A 21,199-nucleotide genomic window follows, 5' to 3' on the forward strand; every position below is an offset into this window, starting at 1 on the left:
GTACCATGCCAACATACGAGTATGATGGCCACATCCTTTTACTAGATAACCCACATAAAATATGTACATTAATCTGGACCTATCATCAGTATAAACAATGCTAATAAAGTTGTATCATAAACAATACAACTGTTCATGGTCCAAATGCAAATGAATCCACTATGTACCTACTGATGTTTATGTAGCTAGAATGTCTACTTTGTTTTGTACTCAATTTTTCAAATCATTGCACGAATAAGATAATGAAATGAAAACATTATCATTTGTAAATATAGCATACAAGTACAAATGTGGTTTGTAAAAATAGACTTATCAATGTTTTTAAGGATATTTGTGATATTAAAGATTTAGTACATAGATTAATAGTTATGAATATATTAAACACGCCGAAATTTCATAAAATTCATTTATATATGTTAAAAGGTAAAACGTACTATTATTAACGTGCGTAAATAGCGTGTATAAGTAAATCTTCATTATTATTATTACATTACCCGTTTTTATTTTTGTTATAGTCACAAAATATAACCCTTCTAATAATTTTTTCTTTAATTTTTTTGTCATCATAAGTTGTACACGTATTTCGCATACAATGTCCAATGTATGATTATTTATCATTAATATATAATATTTTTTTATTATTTTTTAACAAGCAGAGTTTGATAATGGAAAAAAGTAATATAAAAATTTTGAAATTATGAAATTTTCAAATTATAAATAAAATAAAAAATTAATCATTCAAATATTAAATGCGTAGCGCCGGCGCGGGCCCACGCAGCCATAGTTAACGTTTAAAATGTCTTATTACCACTACTAGCATAAATCTCGTGCGATGCACGGGTTTTCATTAATATTTTAAATTTTTATTTATCAAGTTATATTATATTTTTAAAATATTTATATAAATATATAATGATTATAAATTTGTAATAAAAATAATAGAATAACATGTGGTCGTAATTTAGTAGAATAAATAGACTATTTCTAGTAGTTTAACAATTTAGTAGTTTAACAATATCTAACACTATTATTTATATCTTTTAATAATATGATAAGTTGTATTCGTAGTTTAGTAGAATAAGTATACTATATTTAGTAGTAGTTTAATAATTTAGTAGTTTATTAGATATATAACACTATTTATCTATTTTTGTAATAATCAAAATTAGGGAATTATCGTTGAACCAAACCGTTGAACCAAATTATCTCTATTCCGGCTATTATAATATATACTAGCATAAATCCCGTGCGATGCACGAGTTTCCATTAATATTTTAAATTTTTATTTATTAATAATATTTTAAATTTTTATTTATCAGGTTATATTATATTTTTAAAATATTTATATAAATATATAATGATTATAAATTTATAATAAAAATAATAAAATAATATGTGGTCGTAATTTAGTAGAATAAATAGACTATTTCTAGTAGTTTAACAATTTAGTAGTTTAGTAGATATGTAACACTATTATTTATATCTTTTAATAATATGATAAGTTGTATTCGTAATTTAGTAGGATAAGTATACTATATTTAGTAGTACTTTAATAATTTAGTAGTTTATTAGATATATAACACTATTTATCTATCTATACTATATAATAGCCGGAATAGAGATAATGTGGTTCAACGATAATTCCCTAATTTTGATTATTACAAAAATAGATAAATAGTTTTATATATGTAATAAACTACTAAATTATTAAACTACTACTAAATATAATATACTTATCCTACTAAACTACGAATACAACTTATCCTATTATTAAAAGATATAAATAATAGTGTTATATATCTGCTAAACTACTAAATTGTTAAACTACTAGAAATAGTCTATTTATTCTACTAAATTACGACCACGTGTTATTCTTTTATTTTTATTATAAATTTATAATCATTATATATTTATATAAATATTTTAAAAATATAATATAACTGGATAAATAAAAATTTAAAATATTAATGGGAACCCGTGCATCGCACGAGATTTATGCTAGTACTATATTATAATAGCCGGAATAGAGATAATTTGGTTCAACGATAATTCTCTAATTTTGATTGTTACAAAAATAGATAAATAGTGTTATATATATCTAATAAACTACTAAATTATTAAACTACTACTAAATATAGTAGTTTAGCAGATATATAACACTATTATTTATATTTTTTAATAATAGGATAAGTTGTATTCGTAGTTTAGTAGGATAAGTATACTATATTTATATTTAGTAGTAGTTTAATAATTTAGCAGTTTATTAAATATATAATACTATTTATCTATTTTTGTAATAATCAAAATTAGGGAATTATCGTTGAACCAAACCACCAAACCGTTGAACCAAATTATCTCTATTCCGGTTATTACAGTATAGTATAGTATGGTAAAAAAAATACCACGTGAACTGTTTCCTTTATTTTATTTCCTTCTCTTTCTTGTAGTTTCTCTAAACTAAAATAAAACTCTCCGACCAAAAAAAACTAAAATAGAACTCGGATCATCGTATCAGACTCGGATCCACCGCCAAAGTGGGCCTTCTTCAGATACATATATACTATACACGAATAATGCATGAATATCTGTCTTATTTGCCTTTGTTGTTAGGGTTCTTCTTTACCATCTCTTTTTGCCCAAACTTCAAGGTATGCAAATCGAGCTCAAATTTATTCGCTTTTGTCTAATTTAATAATGCATCAACATGCACTACTTCAATAATTTACATGAAATAACGTTTTTAATTATAAGCCATGGCAGTGAATTTATCCGAAGCTCTGTTGAATTTATGTTTTCTATGATAAAGATTGCAACTTTATGCTCTACTTAACTTGAAATTACTTGACCTCTGAACAAGAACCAATAATATGCACTAAATTTTTAATTTGCTATGTTTCTGGCCCAGCATTAGCTTATTGTAGGCGATTTAGAATAATATTTATAATGTTCCTGTACCAAGGCTATTAATTCACAAAGGTTTAACTGTATACTAGAATCATGGTAGTTGTCTAAATGATTAATGCTGCTTGGGACCTTGGGTTGTGTGTGCATGTGTTCTGTTTTGGAGTTGTGTTTGTTTTTATGCCATTGGTTGGGTTATGGAGTCTAGTGGATTAGTTGGTATTTAAATCCATAAATCTTCAGAATCCGGTTTTTTTTGTTAGGTAATAGTAGATTAGATTAAATAAAATAAGTCCAGCCTAGGACAAGTCTTTTCGTTAATTGGTCTGTGCCCTTTTAATTTATGTAGGATGTTTTAATTTCTCTGCTTGTTCTTGTGGTTTGAAGGAAGAGTTGATTTTTTTTACTTTAAGTTTTTTTTTTTTTTTTTAATTTAGTGTTTTAATTTTCCGTTGGAGTTTGTTCTAATAGGTTTTACTTAGTTGGGTAGTCTTCCTTTTTATAAGCGGAATTTGACCGACAAAACAATTAGAATAGCTAATTTTTTGTGCAAGTCGTGAAGTCTAATGTTAAATGATACATATAACTTCATCCTTAATGTGTTATGTAAGACATATAATTTTTCGTATGTTGTGTTCTGCAAATTTATTATTAAAATTTTGTTAGAATGATATTTGAGGAAAGAGGAGCATGGATTTGACAAAAAAGTTATCAAAGAAAATTCGTAGAACACAATATAACAGAAAGTACAAAGCGTTTGGTCCTCAGGAAGTCAGGGTTCTTTGGTTCTCTTTTGCTCAAGTGGTTCTCCATAGAACCTAGCCCCTTTCATTTATACATTATGTTAAAATTTTAATTTTCATATATGATCTAAGGGATTGAATTTGGTGTTTGAGGTTCTTGCAGGAAATCAGAAATTGTAATTAGTATTGTGTGTATACGGGTAAAGGTATGAATACTGGTGTTGGTGGGAAGCATCAGGGTTTGAAAGAGAGAGCGAAGAAGCGGGTGGACGGTCTACAGGGTATGCTCTATAGTCTGCAGTTGGCTAGGAAAGAGAGCCGCCCAAATGATGTAGTTTTACTGGAAGAACAGGTTAATCAGATGCTCCGGGAGTGGCAAACTGAACTTAATCAACCTTCCCCTGCTTCTTCTTTCCAGGTCCTCTTTTGAATATTTCAATTTTATTTGACTTGCTGGCTATTTTGCTATGTGATTATGCTCAAGCATTGCTTTTTTGTGTTTGATCAGTGTTCAAACTTGTGGATATGTTTATTTTTCATTGCGGAATTGTGTTTTGTAAAGAGACTTTCATAACTAATAGCATGCCAGTATCTCTGATTTACTGAATAAGAATATGCATGCATATAAGCTTCAAAGAGTAGCTAACGCCTAAGGGCGAGACTGCACTTCAATATTTTAAGGCGATCTCAATATTGTCAACATGTGTGATTCTTTTCTGAATTTGTTAAATGATCATAAATAACAGTGAACATTTTGTGTCCAGGGTGGTGGGAGTTTAGGGTCTTTTTCTTCAGAAATTGATAGGCTGTTACAACTTCGTGATGAGGAAGGTGATGCCACTAGCGGATTACCAACCCCAGAGACCAAATCAGAGATGGAGAAAATTGGCGGCGACATGGCACTTCAACAGGTGAGAAGTGCTTCATATACTATTGTCTGGTTGTAATGGAAATAATGTAGGACCATCTTGCACTAGATGTGTATTTATGGAATGTTAATGCTACTAGCAGAGTAGCAGTATGCTTCTTTTATGCTTGCTATCACTGGCTCATCGCTCCCTTCGTTAAAAAGATATGAAAAACATGAATCACTGATTTTCCTTTATCATGAAACGTCAACGTATCATTTGGCTAATATTAACCATGAATATTGCGAAAGTTGGATATACTGTATTATTTCTTTTACACCAGCAGTGAAAATTACAAATACAGTGGATATATTGTTTATCGGAAAAAAATAAGAAGGTTTTTGATGTTCCTCGAAATCCTATAATTTGTTTTCATGTACCCATGTGGTTTCTTACAATTTCGTTAGCGTCTGTTGTATTACCACTTCCCTTCATTGGTCTCATAAATAAATTATAAGCTTTTTGATTATGCTTTTATAAGCCAAGGTTTGGGCGTATAAGCTTGTATCATTTTAACAGGGTTCTACAATATATTGCACTCTTTCTAGTTTTTTGTTTGATAATGTGGGTGTCTTTTTGCTTGAAAATGTGTAGAGGAAAAATAAGTGTCTTGAGACTACACTCTGGAATCCTATGAAATCGTAGGTGATGATGCTGTTGATATAAGTTTTGTGATTTTGTTCTGAATGTGTTAATAATAAAAAGTGATGTTTTGAATGTTTTTGTGCAGGGTGATGGTAGCTTAGGGTCTTTATCTTGGGACATTAGTGCGATGTTGCAGCTTGCTGAGGAGGAAGATGATGCCACCAGTGGATTACCAGCCCTAAAGTCGGAAAGACATGTTATGCAGACATCTGGTGGCAACAGGGTACGTTAATAGTTTCAAAGTGATTCATATCTTATTTTTCAGATATTTGGAGTTCATCTCTGCTATTTTAATTATTGGTATAATATTCATTAGTATCTACGGATTACCAATGGTAATGTTTTAGTATTACAAGTCTCCATCCTCTTCCACAGGCCTTCTTCCATTACTAAATCAACTCTAAATTTTTCGAATACCAGGGTCATTACCTCTCATTCTGTAAAAAAAAAGCATTTTTCTTATGTTTTCTGGGTTGACTGTTGTTGGCCACTAGTAGTAGCATACCACTTTAGCGTTTGAAACTATAAAAGTTGTATGATGCTGATAGTCAGGAGTCAAGTCAGCTAAATGTCAGGTGCTTAAACCTGAAGCTTTTCTCTTGGAACACTTTTGTTTCTGGAGTTCTCTGGAAATATAATAGTACTCTAGAATCTTATAGAAGATCCTAGGCAGTTTTTAGTGATGTAAAAAATGAAGGGTCATTCCGGCCACTAGAAGTCTACTTCCCTAATATTTGCTAATTGCTATCTTAATTCCCTTTATTAAAAATAGAAGAATAATAGGAATCATTAATTGTACGTTAGTTACAAGACATTGATGTGTTATTTGGCTGAAAAATGTTAATGAAGCTGGATATATTATTTGTTTCAGATGGCCAGTGGCAATTATGAAGACAGCAAACAAATGTTTTTCTTTGATTTCACAATAAAGTTTGTACTCCTTTGCTATCGTTTTGGGCAAGTATTATGCTTTTATTAACTAAAAGTTGTGGATTATTTGTTCCAGAGTTTGTGTGACACTGAAGTGCCCCAACAGCATGGCTTTGTGTCAGTTGATCAATACAAAGACTCTATATCAGGAGCTACCGAAATGCGAGTTAATAACATGGGTGTTCCATGTCAAATTGACTACAATTTGTTTGATTTGCATCAAGGGTTGGAGACCTTTACTGAATTTGATAACTCAGATTTCTGTGGAGAGGTAGCTGTTCCTCAGACTGACAGCTTTCTACCATGTATCTGCCCTCCACCTTCTGCTTTTCTAGGACCAAAATGTGCACTTTGGGATTGTCCTAGGCCTGTTCAAGGTTGGAATCAAGACTATTGCAGTACCTTTCATGGCAATCTTGCACCAAATGAAGGCCGTCCTGGCATGACTCCGGTACTACGTCCTGGGGGCATTGGTTTGAAGTATAACTTACTTTTTTCAGCTGTCAAAGCAAAAATAGAGGGAAAATATGTTGGTGTTCCAGATTGTGAGGGTGCGGCAACTGCAAGATGTCCGTGGAATGCTGCTGGTATGCTTAAAAGCTTGATTTGAATCTCTATTTTGCCCTATTTATATATATATATATTAGATAATTAATTCTGTCTGTTGTTGCAGAGCTCTTTGATCTTTCATTACTCGAAGGTGAAACAATTAGAGAGTGGCTTTTCTTTGACAAACCTCGAAGAGCATTTAAGAGTGGAAATAGGAAGCAAAGGTCTCTGCCAGATTATGAGGGGCGGGGTTGGCACGAGACAGGGAAGCAAGTGAATAATGAGTTTGGAGGGCTGAGGAGATCCTACTACATGGATCCTCAACCGAAGGAAAATCTAGAATGGCACTTGTACGAATACGAGATTAGCAAGTGCGACACTTTTGCCTTGTACAGATTGGCACTTGAGCGCGTGGATGGGAAGAAAATTTCAAAAAAGGTTGGCAAAGATTCGGTTGCTCATCTGCAAAAGCAAATGAAGAAGCTTTCAGCTTCCACTAAATGAGCCTCCCTTGGCTGTATATCAAAATTCAGTGTAAAGAATGGTTCCTAGTATGTTTATTCTTCTTCAGACTGTAGAGATGCTTTTGATTATGGAGCCAGCGAGCCTTGCAATTATCTTGTTGATGGCCTATCTGGTCACTACTTGAAGAAGACCAATTTCTACACCAATCAATAGATCTTGAGATCAACCTTGTTCTTTGTTAATAGCCCTTTGGAGTTTCAACTGTATCATAAAAAGAGAATGTTAATATTGTCAATATTTCATTGTCAAGCTATTTGCGGTGTGCTGTTTTTTAGATGTTTTGAAGTGGGATGACTTCCCAAGTAATATACAGATTCAGCCATTCAGGCGTTAATTAGCAATCCTTTTGTAGGCAACTGTGGTTTTAACTGTGTTTTAGTTTCTAAAGTTTGTTTTTATGTTAAATTATCTTCATGTAGAATTTTCTTGGAACCATTTGAGAATAACGGATTACTCACAATTAACAAGCACTGAAGGGGAAATGACTGTTTACTGAACTTCTGGAAATAACTCAATGTCTAAGTTTCATAGAAGGTATTGAGCTTGTTATGGTTGAAATGTTCTAAAAGAAAAATATATTTACAACTAATTTAACGAAAACTCGTAAACTGGCCCCTTTCCTCGATTATGGTATTTTTGCCATTTTTTCCGCTTGCCTGGTAAGGGGAATTGAGGATTAATTTTGTATAGTTGACAAGATGATATGCAGTTGGTGGAAGGAGATAATGCTGTGCACTTGGACTTGATTTTAAAAGTTCTTTGGAGATCTTCCCGATAAGATGAGAGGCCAACTGGACTGCAGTTCCCTTCTGCACAATTATGTACAACATTGGAATTGTTTGTTATTCTTCGTCATGGTGATGAATCCAATATAAAATATACAGTGCACTTATGAAAACTTATGCAGAAGCTGCAAAAATGCCATTTGTAATTTCGGAGAGGATGGAGAAAGGTAAGGTAGAGTTTGGATGATGAAACTCGTGAGTTTATTAAATTAATTAGCAAGATGTGTGTTGGCGAAGTTTCAAGTTGTCTTAAATCAAGAAACATATATGTTTGTTGCTCTGAGCAAAATCCTTTGTGCCCTGTTAATGGCCTATATGATCCCCAACTGGAAATAGAAGCTATTTGTTGAATTACTATTTTTATCATCCTTTCTATTTCATGTAATAGGCCTGTAGAGAGGTACCAGATCATACAGTTTGATTGTGATTATGAACTTCAATACTAAAAAATATTTGGGGTTGTCTTGATGCTTGTTTACGCACAAACACTGTCGATTGAATGATGATAGCAAGTTGAAACTACCAAGACTAAAACACAGGATTGTCTAAATGAATGAAGGATGATAATATTGTCAATTTTCTATCTTTTTTGTCAGCTGTAACAGTGAATGCTCCATCATCATTAGATTTTATCTCTCCAAGTTCTTTCATTTTGAGATAGAAATGCTCTATGTGATCTTTCGATTCTGGTTATGCCAGGTGAAGTCCGGAGCTATGCTATCATTGTTTAAATTATATAGCTTCTAATAGAGCTGGACTGCCAGAGGTAGTTATGTGCCAGTGTGACAATGCTATCCATGGGTGTTTAATATGTAGTATGTATATAGAAAGGAGAGACACGTGACACCGTAAGACGTGTGATGAAGGATGAATCAGGGATAAATAAGTTTCCGATTTCTTGGTAACTGGTAAGTAGGTATGGTGGTTAAGAAGAAGAGACACTGGTGCCACACGCACACACACATACAATATGCAGATTGTTACAAGGTAAATGTACTATTTGAAGGCTTTAGGTTGAGGATAATATGGGTTTATGGAACTCAATCCAACCTATCCACATTCAACATATAGCTAGAGATTATCAATCTCTTTTTAAAATAGTAATGGCAGCAAATTATCAACTTGCATTTGAAGACAGAACATCACGGCCCAAGGTACGCAACATACAGTTTAATTTTGTGTTTGATGAAATCTTGCATTTGATGAATCATTTTTGTTCCATAATCGCAGGAGTTCATTTTTTATTAATGAACTGTATATGCATGATTAGAGCGAGTGTTCATCATGAGAACCAACCATTTTGCAGTACTCTGTGTATGTCGATATGCAAAATCTTTGGTCTCATGGCTATCGTATACTCGAGGTCTGAATGAGTTTTGCTGGTAAAGTTTGTTTGACTTTTCTTTTTAAGTTAATTATATCTTTGATTGTAGGTTTTCATTCTCTCATCTGCAGCTATTTTTGCTTCCTGATGTTCATCAGACAGAAAATATATGGAGTTGAGGGCAACATGGGAACAATCTTTGGTCACAGGCAGCTGGACAACTACTGGCAGAAATATTTTCTTGTGAAAGGAATATAAAGTGGCACTAAACTATGAGCTACACAATTAGAAAAACATCATTTTTTATCACCTCAACACGGCAGACTTCTAAGGCCCTACTGCTTTTTCATGGATGATGGTCAGAAAATTATCAACCGCATTACTTACATTATATGAGGCATTCAATGCTGCTCCCATGGTTGCGTAATAGAAAAACTAACAACGTATTTACATACTAAGCCTTTAGGAGACAACAGCTGAGCGACGCTGCAATTGCGCCCTGACTAAGTTAGGATACAGTTCATGTAGTTCAACTACAAAGAGACAGCATGACATATTTGCAAGGTATTTTAGCCTGAACAATACTTGCAGAATCGAACAATAACAGCACTGCAAACCATAAGGTACATTACAAACTAGAATGGTAGATAACAAAAAAATAAGATAGATGTAATTAACTGCATCTTCTGTTATGAAGTTACAGCAGTCATCAGCAAGAAAATGAGCGGAATATTAAATATAACAACAAATCCTCTAGTAGTCGTGAATGAACCTAATATAAACATTATATTCTTCAGACATTGATGATTATTTTCCTGGACTTCAGGATGAGCAACATCCGGATTTCTTCATAGCGGATACATCATCTTTGCCTCCAATATTAACAGTTTGGCCCTTGGGCAAAGCAGCTGGGTCATCTCCAATGTCAAGTGCCTTCCTACTTACAACATGATAGATTTGAGTGAGCACTTCAGTGAAGGAAGACTCAACGTTCAATGCCTCGAGAGCTGATGTTTCCATGAAAAAAGTATTCTCACGTTCAGCAAAGGCCATTGCATCATCTGTAGAAACAGCACGCAGATGACGTAGATCTGCTTTGTTCCCTACTAGCATGATCACAATATTGGTGTCTGTGTGATCCCGAAGCTCTTTCAACCACCTTTCCACATTTTCAAATGTAATACGGCGTGTAACATCATAAACTAGTAAAGCACCAACAGCACCACGATAGTAGGCACTTGTGATTGCACGGTACCTTAGGTCAAAGAGAAAGATGACCAGATAAATAACTAAAAGTTACATGTTGCACTAAAATGCAGGATTAGTAAAAGATTATAAATATTTATCCTGGAAATAATATGTCTCACTCTTGTTTTAACTATGGACTCTGATTTAATATCAGAAGACTCTGCTTTAGTACCATCATCAAAAGGTTAAATGCAGCAGAATTTCAAATTAGAGAAACAACAAAATGTTAAGAGTGTATGTAGAATTCAGTACACATAAGCACATGAAAAATATGACAGTCCAAATATAAGAAACTAACATAAATTAAAGAATGCAGAAGCTTAAATTTTTTCTATCAATCTCAGATGAGATTCTAGTTAATTAGTCGGAGCTTTAAGGACTTCTAAGTTTAATAGTCTTGAGTGAATGCTAATATCATGTCACTTTACTTAAATTTGTATGCAGGCATATTCTACAGTTGAATTTTATGAGAAAAACATAAGTTATGTCTTCAATTAAAACTCTATGCTGCTTGCAGTTATCATTTATTTTTTCAGAACTAAAGCAACAGACTCATCTATCATGTTAGTTGGTTTACATTTGTCTGTTTGAGTATCTAAAATGCATTAGGCTCATTCTGATTAAAGAAATGGAACCAAGTTCTCGCTTTCTTCGTTGATAACTATAAACACGTTATCTTGTTGACAAAATATGTTCCAGCCAAGATTTACAGATATTGCTTCTTTGATTGACATTGACATTCTAACAGATTAACTGACATAAATTATGCAAGACGTTTTACTAATTGCACACAACAGAGCAATTAAAAAAACATAAGAAGAAGCATTGCTATGCAATCTTCATGTGTAATTTCAACCAGCTTTAGCCACATACGAAAACCAGTACATGGAGATGTTTTGACAGTAAAATACAACTGATAATTGTCTACCCATGTTACTCGCAGTTATATATTTCTCCATCGTTTCTTATACATCTTTGCATATCCTAACTACTGCCTATGAAAATTGCCACAAAATTTACATATATCCAAAAGCAGGCTCGATTATCACATTGTAAAATTCTCAAACACATATTCTGACCAACAATTTTCTAACTACTGCCTATGAAAATTGCTACAAAATTTACATATATCCAAAAGCAAACTCGGTTATCACATTGTAAAATTCTCAAACACATATTAAGAACAACAATGTTCCATTTTCAAATCTGTAATCACTAAATGAACTCTTAAATTCTCAACAATGATAACGTAACGACATCTTAATTTGTAATTTTTAAATCAATATCCATGTTTGATCCCTATACAAATCTATCACATATTGTCACTAAGACACATTTTTTTTTATCATAATCTACACACAATGAATAACAGATAAAAAATATGCATGCAATCACAAATATAATACGAACACAAACATGCACAGAGAGAAAACTAATGTTAAACCTTTCCTGACCAGCAGTGTCCCAAATCTGGGCCTTAACAACCTTGTCATCAACCTGAATGCTACGTGTTGCGAATTCGACACCAATGGTAGATTTGGATTCAAGGCTAAACTCATTTCGAGAAAATCTTGATAAAAGATTCGATTTTCCAACACCAGAATCTCCGATCAATACAACCTTAAACAGGTAATCATAATCCTCATCTCCTCTAAATGTCATATTTGAATAGTAATCAAAATGTGAAAATTTGATGTAAAAAATGTGATTGAATCAAGTGTTATTTGTTGGTTTCTTTGAGTTTAGTTTTTGTTAAATGAGAGATTAACATTTGCTAATTAATTTTCCCCAACATGTAGGAGGATAGAGATAATAGATTTATTATTTGTATCAAAAATAGGTTTTGTGTACTCTGTTAGTTTAGCAGCTAAATTGGTGGGAAATTGAAACCCCCATTTTGAGGTGGTTGTTATTTTGGGCTTTTCATTGATTTGACTGTACATACTCTCAGTATTTGGGCCTGCACTGGACTAATCATATAATAAAATTTTGGACTTGGACCTAGAGGTAGAGGTGTTGTCACTGGATCACATTGGACAAACTTACAGACTTAATGGATTGGAGTACATGAACAATAAAACATGCATGTATCTGATTCTGAATAGATAAAGTAAGTTGATTCATGCAAAGTGAAACAGTTGAAGAAAAACATGTATAGGGTAGATTATAGATAGTTAGATACATGAAGAGTCAAAATAGAGTGTTAATACATAGGAATTTGGCAGAGCGACCGATATATACGAATCACTCAACTGATCAATCAATCTTTTAACTCCCACAGTAAATACACTGTTCCTACTGTTCACGGGTATCACTCCCTACTTCCTTTTCAACAGTTCTACTCCCCTACTGATACATGTTTCTCTATATCACGCCAGCATTTTACAAAGCCACGCTTGTTATTTCAATTTGTAGCGAAGCTACTTAGGTATATAATTACTCTCACTTTTTTAATACTAGTTAAACACGTTCGTGCACCCTGTCTTATTTTTAACAACTTTATATACTGGACATCCCGTGAAGGGAGTAGGGCGCTACTGTTATAATAAAAGTTGTTGGATGTTTTACTCTCAAATTTGACTTGTTCATACTACTGTTATAATAAAAGTTGTTGGATGTTTTATTCTCAAATTTGACTTGTTCATAATTAATACGGAAAATTATTTCAACAATTTTAGCTCTAAATCTTTTGTGATCATGGTTTCACTTACAGAGGTTTCAACCACTGAACTTGTGATTAAATTTGTAAGACTAATAACTTAAAAAGCAAAATCTAATGTGTTGTATTGTGTGAGGGTAACAAAGACAGTTTGCTTGATCTTTTTTAGGGCGAAGGTACTGCGCATTTGTTATGTTTACTGCAGAAAAAGCAAACAATATTATAATCAAGTACAGTAAAAAAGAAGGCTTTACAGAGAAAGATTGTTTAAATTTCAAGTATTGAATCAGTACTTATGTTTTCCATATAAATTGGTTGAAAATATAGTACAACAGGTGTCGAGTAGCTAATGGTCTAATGTCCCTTTTTCTGTCAAGATGTGAAAGAAAAAAAATCAAAAGCTTCACTTTTTACTGACTGGGGTTCAGTACTGTTAGGATAGCATTAACTTGTGAATAATTTTAAGTTAAATCCGCTGTTAGGTTTATTTGTCATGTCCATATTTGGCTGTATTATCAGATTACATCTTAATTCCATGCAATTTTACACTAAAAACAGAGAGGATATCCATTGTGAAAATCAACATATATTGATGTGCAAGTTTTGTGAATTGTGCACATACATGGAACTCATAGCATTGTTGATTTAATTTTTTGAAGCAAAGGGACACTTAGGGTCCGTTTGACAATTCCGTTAAATGGGCTTATTGGCTTATAAGCCCGTAACAGCTTATTGACGAGTGTTTGTCGACCCAGCTTATAAGTTGAATTTACAACTTATAAGCTGATAAGTTGAATGTTGGTAACGACGTACTTTTTCACAACTTATTTTTGATTTTTCGGTTTTTTATCAATTTTAATTTTAGAATATATTTTTTTAATGTTAATATAACTTAAAATATAAGAATTAAGATAATTATATATAAAAATTATTTATTTTAATTCATTTAAATAAAAACAATTCTGACTTATAAGTTAAATTATCCAAACACTTATATAACTTATAAGTATTTATTAACTTATCACTTATTATTCACTTATTCAGTTTAACTCATAAGTTACTTATTTTAAGATTTCTCAAACGGGCACTTATTTTCCCTTCTCCCTTGGCATTTTATTGAAAAAGTAATATTGTTAGGGTTCCTCATCCCAAACTTATTTAAAATCAATTATGATTTTAGCTAAAAATATTAATGACAGTTAGTATCATGAAATTTCAATCCTGTCAACATAATTGCGATAAATTTTAATACAAATATTAATTAGACCATGTTCTCATTAATGTTAATGGAGTTGAAATCCGTAGATCATCAATTCAAGAAAGATGCATCAAATTGGTTTAAGATTTGTTAATTGGAAATAACTTTCTGTTGAATTTTATGATATTCGATTTTTTTGTTAGAGATGAGTAATTGTCATTCCTGCAGCTGCTCAAACAAACACATAGTTTTCTTGACCGATCATACACAATGCTTGTATATCTCATCTTCAACAGGTTTTGATTAAAAAAAACAACAAAAAAAAGGATGCTGAATAAATAACACCATCAGAAAAACAGCACCTACAAATATAGTGAAAACAAGTGACCTGAAAACCTGGAAGAAGTTATGAAGAAATGATATCACCCCTTAACTCTCTGTATGCATAGTTGCATACACACAGCTTGAAACATCATGTGGCCTACCATATAATCAGAATGCAGATACCAAATGTAGAAAGTAATATGTCATACTCTCATACACAGAGTTAACGTTTCAAATGTACACATACAACAAACATAACCATAATACTAGGATCATACTTATATAGTCCACAGATTTTCATATCATCTGTTCTCCCCATTTATAGAACCATTAGTAGAACCATCTAATTGAGCAGTATGTAGATATTTGGTAACTGATACAACCCCACTGGTACTGAATCATCAGCCACTCACTCCTCCTTCCATTTATATCTCCAAATCTGCAGACCAACAAAACACCACCAATCAAATTTGCAGTAGTTTATAGCATTTTTCTCGGAACTATTATTTAACATATAACGTGTTTAATTAATACAAATTATAAATTTGGTTAATTTGTTCGAGAAAGTATTATTATATGTCATATTGAATGGCACGGAAGGAGTATAAAATTTACGAAGAAAAAAAATACCATGTGAATGGAGGTGTGACTTAGTTGTGATGGCGGTAGAGAGCAAGTAATAGAAAGCACCATGCTGGAGTGAATGGAGAGTGACGCCCAACTCATTAGTCACCACAGGCTGTCCCGAGGAGTGTATGAGCACAGCATCATCACCAAAAGCTTCTTTCACATTGAACGGCCCAGATGCTATCTCTATTGCTACTTCATTGATGAATACCATTGATTTCTTTAATTCCTCACCTGCACCAAAACACAAACTCAATATATACAATAAACTACAAATACACGAAACCAGATCAAACGGAGAAGTCAATGAACAGTAAATAATACTAGGGAGGCCATGCACACGTCCAACCAGACAGATTTAACACAAAACTCGGACCAAGAAACAAAAATGACCTTGTCTCTTTACTCAATTTAACAAATTTATACAACTAGTAACGTATCAAACTTAAAGTTAGATCTGCACTGTATTATATGTGCATTTGTCATTCAAGTCCTAGTGTAGATGAACATCAGAACATGTATTTATGTATACAGAAAAATATAAAGATATGAACATATATTACCAATCTGGTGCAATTGACATGGATGGAGTGGAACTTCATCATACAGGAGTATCACTTATTTACAAGAGGAACAACTGTATATATGTGCTATCAAATCTAGACTAGGAGCATTGAAGTGATTACTCATTCGATCAGTATGTGTATATGACAAAATAATGAGTGTAGTTTCACTCTTTTTTCTTCTCCAAAACTATTTTCTTGTCATGTATTTATACTCTAAATAAGGTTCCTTGTGTCAAATCTAAACATTGCTGTTTCCTACATTTATTAATTTGGTATCCAATTAAAACTACAACCTCTATCCTAAAAGGAAAAAACTCACTCATATAGCATACTAAGATTTGCTACAACTTTTAAAAGCCTGCATAAACACTTTTACATCTCTCTCTCTCTCTCACTCTCGCTCTCTCTCTCTCTCTCTCTCTCTCTCTCTCTCTCTCTCTCTCTCTCTCTCTCGCTCTCTCTCGCTCTCTCGCTCTCTCGCTCTCTCGCTCTCTCGCTCTCTCTCTCTCGCTCTCTCGCTCTCTCTCGCTCTCTCTCGCTCTCTCTCTCTCTCTCTCTCTCAAGTAGGGATGAGTGCATGAACTACAAGTTCTTGTAATAGCCACATATTACATAATCTGACCTTAAAAGCTAAATTAGGTCATTTCAAACAAAATTATGATAAAGAGAAACAGTCACAGAAATTAACAAAAAGGTCATAATTTTTTTTAAATAATTTATAAATAAAATAGGTGAGAAAAAAAAAAGACAAGCAGCAAGAGTTGAAATACCTTGAATGTGATTGATGGCAGACATAACAGAGGGAGAGACAGTAGTAGGAGGAAGAATGGTTTGAGCACAAGTAGGATTTGCAGTAGACACACTGTAACTTAACAGTTGTTGCATCTTAGTTTTGTCATTATCTTCCACCCTCTTATAGTAATCATTATTATTATTCATACCTCCAAGATTCATCAAGTCAGTAAGTAAAACACTAGTAGAACAATTCCCAAAACCCTGCCCAAAATTTTGAGAAACACTATTATTATGAGCTACATAATCATTTGATGCTATAAGTTCAGGAAAACCAAACCCTTGCGTCAAACTTAAACCAGAATTAGTTGTACTAGCTAGTAGAGTACTCTGGCTGGCCGGGAAAAAGTAGGGTTCCGGCAAGAACTCAGAACTAGTGAGGAAGTAGGGTTGGTTCACTGAACAAGTTGGTGAACTGAGACCATCAAAAACATTACAAGAAAAAGCTTTTCTATGACCTGCTGACTTTTGTGAAGATTTATCAGAGGAGGATGATGATGAGTAAGAGAGTGGAGCACTAGCGTTGGCTAAGAGTGGAGGAGAAAGAGTAGTGTGAGTTAGTAGTGACTTGGTGGAGTTTTGAAGGTTGTTTTTCTTATTTTTACTTCTTGATTTTCTGTTTTGGAACCAGTAAAAAACATTAGCATCACCAACTTGACCATATTCTTGAAGTTGAGCCCTAATCCTCCTTATTTCATCTCTAGGTGGATTTACCATTCCGGAGTTAAAGATCCCTTCAAGAATCTTGATTTGCTCTGGTTTCGGATTCCACCGTGGCTTCGGCTCGTGTGTCCTCTCTTGATCACTCACTGTTATATCAAATTAAAGCACACATCAACACAAACACATGTCGTAAAAAAAAGTAAGAAGTAAAAATTGAAGTACCAGAAGATGTGTAAGAGGGTCTTGAGATGAGAGGAGCAAAATCATGTTGCCATTGATGGCGATGAGAGTTGATAGAAGACTTAGACCTGAACATGCTAGGCCAGTTTCTTTTTGATGAATCCATGGTTTCTTGAAACACAAATATGTATATGTTTTTTCACCTTATGAAGCTACTTAGCTGGGCCTTTTCAAGTTTCAACAACCCTTGTTGTGTTCAATCAGATCATTTTATCACCCCCTTATGATGATAAAAATAAAATAAACCCCTAGTTATATTAAAAAAACAATAAAGTACACAATAATTTGATAAACAAAAATAGGGAAAACAAAAAACAAGAATCACCTGTAAAAATATAAACAATAATAGAAAAGGATATTAAATGGAGAGGGAGAGGAGATAGAGGAGTCCCATAACCCTATACCTAAGTTGTTGGATATGATAATTGAAACAAAATGTATGTATATGAGTATATATTATATAGTACTAGTACTAAAGATTAAATGAAACAAACTGGGGAATACTTGTAGACTACACAAAGCAGAAAAGAAATACCCATGGAAGTGAAGCATAAAGAAGAATGACAAGAACACATGCTTGGCCTTTTATTAGAATCTTTGACAGTGAAAAAAACTCTTTTATCATCAACAGATTATTAGTACTACTATGTCATGGAAGATCAGAACCTGCATGCCTCTATTTCTCAATCTTGTAAGTGGTAATAAATCTTACAAAACAAAAGATTTTTTTTATAAATTATCGATTTTTACGACGACTGTGTACGTATCATATTCATATCTATGCATCTGTGTGTAAAATTTAAGTTCATTTGGTTCGAGCCTATACATAGCACAAATTCTTTGTATCTGAATAAAAGTTACAAATGTGAATAGATTATCAACTCTAAGAATTTAATTGGACCAGAATAAGTTTACATTTGAACTTAATCTCTAATGCAAGAGTGGCGTTTTAGAAGTCAAAATTGTTGGATTTGGCGAAGAGTTATTGACTTATTGCGGGTTTTGAGTTTATTTTGGCAAAGTCATGAGATGCATCTCTTCTCAGCTATTAATTTCTTTGGATTGACTCGAGGGCTTTTACTGAAAATATTCCAAGCCAAAAAGAAATTGAGTAGATTAACGATCTTATGAAATGAATATGAATGATACGGTGATCTTTGGTATGGTGATAAAAGCACAAATTTGAATTGCATTTCATTTTTCATTACTAAAGCTTAGTAGTATTCTATAATATATTTGATGAAAATTCTAGCTCACTAAATTAAGCCTTGATTTTCTGAGATACAAACAAAAATGCTCACATTTGAATGATTAATTGATCACATACGTGTATGGATGTAATTCGAGCCGGACAATTCTAAGCGAGTGAGTATACATTTTTAGGTTATCTAGTCGAATCCTCAACCTCAACTATTCTTGTTCAACTAATTGTCTATCCAACTGAGTCTCATCTTTTACCTAAATTTGACTCGTTTAATTTCATTAATCGAATTGATCTAACTCGTTTAGCTAAACAAGTCGGTATTAACTAGTCGGGTAAACCGAGTCGTTTAATTTTGTATATAATTGTGTCTAAATCTCTATACAAATTCGGCTCGTTTAATTTTAAAAATCCAGCCTGTCACAAAACCACTATCCGAACTCAGTTATTTAACTAAGCAAGCTGAATTGAGCCTATTTATTTAAACGAGTTCGATGAGCTCGTGACTGCCGGACCCGAATTACAGCTTTATTTGTGTTATATAATATGACCAAAAATTCAAATTTTCTGGAATATTAAATACTTAAACTATTTTAAAACAAATTTACCTGATTTACACGTGAGACGGTAGTGTTCAAGTATCAATACACGTATTCGCCATATTTAGACGTGTTGGTTCACTGACCAGAAAAATGTCACTCTTTGGTTATAAGAGTATATTTATATTTATTAAGTTTGCTAAAATTGTTAAATTCAACAATAATATTAATATATTTTTATTTTTATTTTTATTATATTTTTGGCACTATTTTTATGAAAATTTGTTCAATAATTCGCACACAAAGTTGTCAATTTTTTAATATACAAGTATAATTTTAACTAAATATGAATGTACATGTCTTTCTTAGAACACATGATATTATTTTGATTTTGAGAGTGTGTCAAAAGGTATAAAAAATTGGCAATTTTGATGGGTACCTCTAAATTTTCAATGGATAATCAATAAGAGTACTATCATGACACCTCATTGTCACATTATATTTTGGCACTTTTTTGGCATTCTCATTGAAAATGCTCTAAGCAAATATTCCCTCCGTCTGAATAGATTTTTAAAATTTGAAATAGAATATTCGACACGTATTTTAAAGATCTTATCTCCTATAATTACATCAATTATTTTAATTTTTTTCATTTGAATTAAAATTAAATGTTTAAATTTTATTAAAAAAAAAATCTTAAAAATAAATTGTCACTACAACAAATCCAGCCATTTACGACGGCCAACTTACGACGGAAAAAAATGTGCGCCTAACTTACGATGGAAATACTTTTTCGTACGAAAATATGGTCTGTCGTAAGTTGATTATTTTATTATTAAAACTATCATCAATTGAATAAAAAAATGATAGAGTCGGCCACCTGGAGGAACGACACCATTCAACTTACGACGAAAATCTGATTCCGTCGTAAGTTAATTATCTTTAATAAATTTTAACTTGAAATTAAATAATAAAATATTTTATTTAAATTTACGATGAAATATTTGTGACGGAAAAGATTGAATCGTCCAATTTATGATAAAAATTAGAATTCGTCGTAAGTTGTCAAAGAGGGTTAATATTAGTATTAGAAAATAAAGAAATAAAGAATGGTTAAATAGAGCTAAGGTTTAAAGTCACTGCCACGAGCCTTGATTGTCGGGAATGGGTAGAGGGTTAAGATTAATATTAGGAAATAAAGAAATAGAACGTCGAGAGGTTGAGTGTGGATAAATAATAGGTTTTAGAATGATTCGTGGCGAGATTCGAGATTCTTATCTAGAAGCGTAATTTTCAGATAGCGGCGATGACAAATTCCTTTATTTCGATATCACATGATCACTCGGAGCCGTCAGTTGGAGGACCGTCAGCTGATCCACGCCCTGCTCTTTTACCGATGTCAGCTATAGTACCAGTTATGACGGTTGCACTGTTACAAGCTATTCAACTTCTTAGCATGAGACCACCTATTCGAGGACCCCCACCTGTTGATTATGATTCTACCAGACTTTCGGTGGCGAGTGCATCTTTTCAGTTTACTCCACACCCTATTTCCTACTATAAGTATGAGGCTCTTCTTTTCGAACGAGAGGCCTTGTTGGCCCAGATTCCGTAGTTACAGCATATCATAAGGACTATAGATGTTGATAGGAAAGTAAAGGAGCTTCAGAATGAGATTCAGGTGACTCGTAAAATACGTGAGGCTAGACTTCATGGAGCTACTTGTGATTATGCAGCCCCAGATGCTCTTATGGGGAGGGCTAGAGAAGCATTGGAGGATTTTGAAAGACTTGGTGGACCAGAGTTTCTATAACGCTAAACAACAGGAATGA

The 21,199-nt window shown here is 32.9% G+C and overlaps 3 protein-coding genes across 5 annotated transcripts; 1 reads left to right on the forward strand and 2 right to left on the reverse strand.

The window, feature by feature from the left end:
• Nucleotides 1–3,791: 3,791 nt before the first annotated feature.
• LOC141675060 (transcription factor VOZ1-like) lies at nt 3,792–7,557 on the forward strand. The gene is made up of 5 exons (XM_074481772.1): nt 3,792–4,062; nt 4,409–4,555; nt 5,283–5,420; nt 6,204–6,714; nt 6,801–7,557. The coding sequence occupies exons 1-5, from the start codon at nt 3,853–3,855 to the stop codon at nt 7,178–7,180; spliced, it is 1,386 nt and encodes a 461-aa protein (XP_074337873.1). The 5' UTR covers nt 3,792–3,852; the 3' UTR covers nt 7,181–7,557.
• Nucleotides 7,558–9,887: 2,330 nt separating this feature from the next.
• LOC141675061 (ras-related protein RABA1f-like) lies at nt 9,888–12,333 on the reverse strand. Its single transcript, XM_074481773.1, has 2 exons — nt 12,003–12,333; nt 9,888–10,565 (listed from the first exon to the last, which is right to left on the reverse strand). The coding sequence occupies exons 1-2, from the start codon at nt 12,218–12,220 to the stop codon at nt 10,133–10,135; spliced, it is 651 nt and encodes a 216-aa protein (XP_074337874.1). The 5' UTR covers nt 12,221–12,333; the 3' UTR covers nt 9,888–10,132.
• Nucleotides 12,334–14,928: 2,595 nt separating this feature from the next.
• Nucleotides 14,929–18,054, reverse strand: LOC141670877 (WUSCHEL-related homeobox 8-like). 3 transcript variants are annotated; one of them, XM_074476920.1, is made up of 5 exons: nt 17,953–18,054; nt 17,610–17,847; nt 16,703–17,533; nt 15,370–15,600; nt 14,929–15,178 (listed from the first exon to the last, which is right to left on the reverse strand). In XM_074476920.1, the coding sequence occupies exons 2-5, from the start codon at nt 17,731–17,733 to the stop codon at nt 15,165–15,167; spliced, it is 1,200 nt and encodes a 399-aa protein (XP_074333021.1). In that variant the 5' UTR covers nt 17,734–17,847; nt 17,953–18,054; the 3' UTR covers nt 14,929–15,164. The 3 variants fall into 3 exon arrangements, with proteins under 3 accessions (XP_074333021.1, XP_074333022.1, XP_074333020.1); XM_074476921.1 differs by having other exon boundaries at nt 16,703–16,928; nt 17,439–17,533; nt 17,610–18,033; XM_074476919.1 differs by having other exon boundaries at nt 17,610–18,036.
• Nucleotides 18,055–21,199: the final 3,145 nt, after the last annotated feature.

The sequence above is a fragment of the Apium graveolens genome, chromosome 7, assembly GCF_009905375.1.
Source record: "Apium graveolens cultivar Ventura chromosome 7, ASM990537v1, whole genome shotgun sequence".
Taxonomy (NCBI): Eukaryota; Viridiplantae; Streptophyta; class Magnoliopsida; order Apiales; family Apiaceae; genus Apium; species Apium graveolens.

What these genes read in the sequence shown, in the direction of transcription:
- LOC141675060 (XM_074481772.1), top strand. Translation starts at nt 3,853, where the DNA reads ATGAATACTGGTGTTGGTGGGAAGCATCAGGGTTTGAAAGAGAGAGCG. An exon ending in AGACATCTGGTGGCAACAGG is followed by an intron (nt 5,421 to 6,203) that starts GTACGTTAATAG and finishes TATTTGTTCCAG; the next exon opens with AGTTTGTGTGACACTGAAGT. An exon ending in ATGTCCGTGGAATGCTGCTG is followed by an intron (nt 6,715 to 6,800) that starts GTATGCTTAAAA and finishes CTGTTGTTGCAG; the next exon opens with AGCTCTTTGATCTTTCATTA.
- LOC141675061 (XM_074481773.1), bottom strand. Translation starts at nt 12,220, where the DNA reads ATGACATTTAGAGGAGATGAGGATTATGATTACCTGTTTAAGGTTGTA. An exon ending in GACACTGCTGGTCAGGAAAG is followed by an intron (nt 10,566 to 12,002) that starts GTTTAACATTAG and finishes CTTTGACCTAAG; the next exon opens with GTACCGTGCAATCACAAGTG.
- LOC141670877 (XM_074476920.1), bottom strand. Translation starts at nt 17,733, where the DNA reads ATGGATTCATCAAAAAGAAACTGGCCTAGCATGTTCAGGTCTAAGTCT. An exon ending in ACCCTCTTACACATCTTCTG is followed by an intron (nt 17,534 to 17,609) that starts GTACTTCAATTT and finishes TTGATATAACAG; the next exon opens with TGAGTGATCAAGAGAGGACA. An exon ending in TGCCATCAATCACATTCAAG is followed by an intron (nt 15,601 to 16,702) that starts GTATTTCAACTC and finishes GTTTTGGTGCAG; the next exon opens with GTGAGGAATTAAAGAAATCA.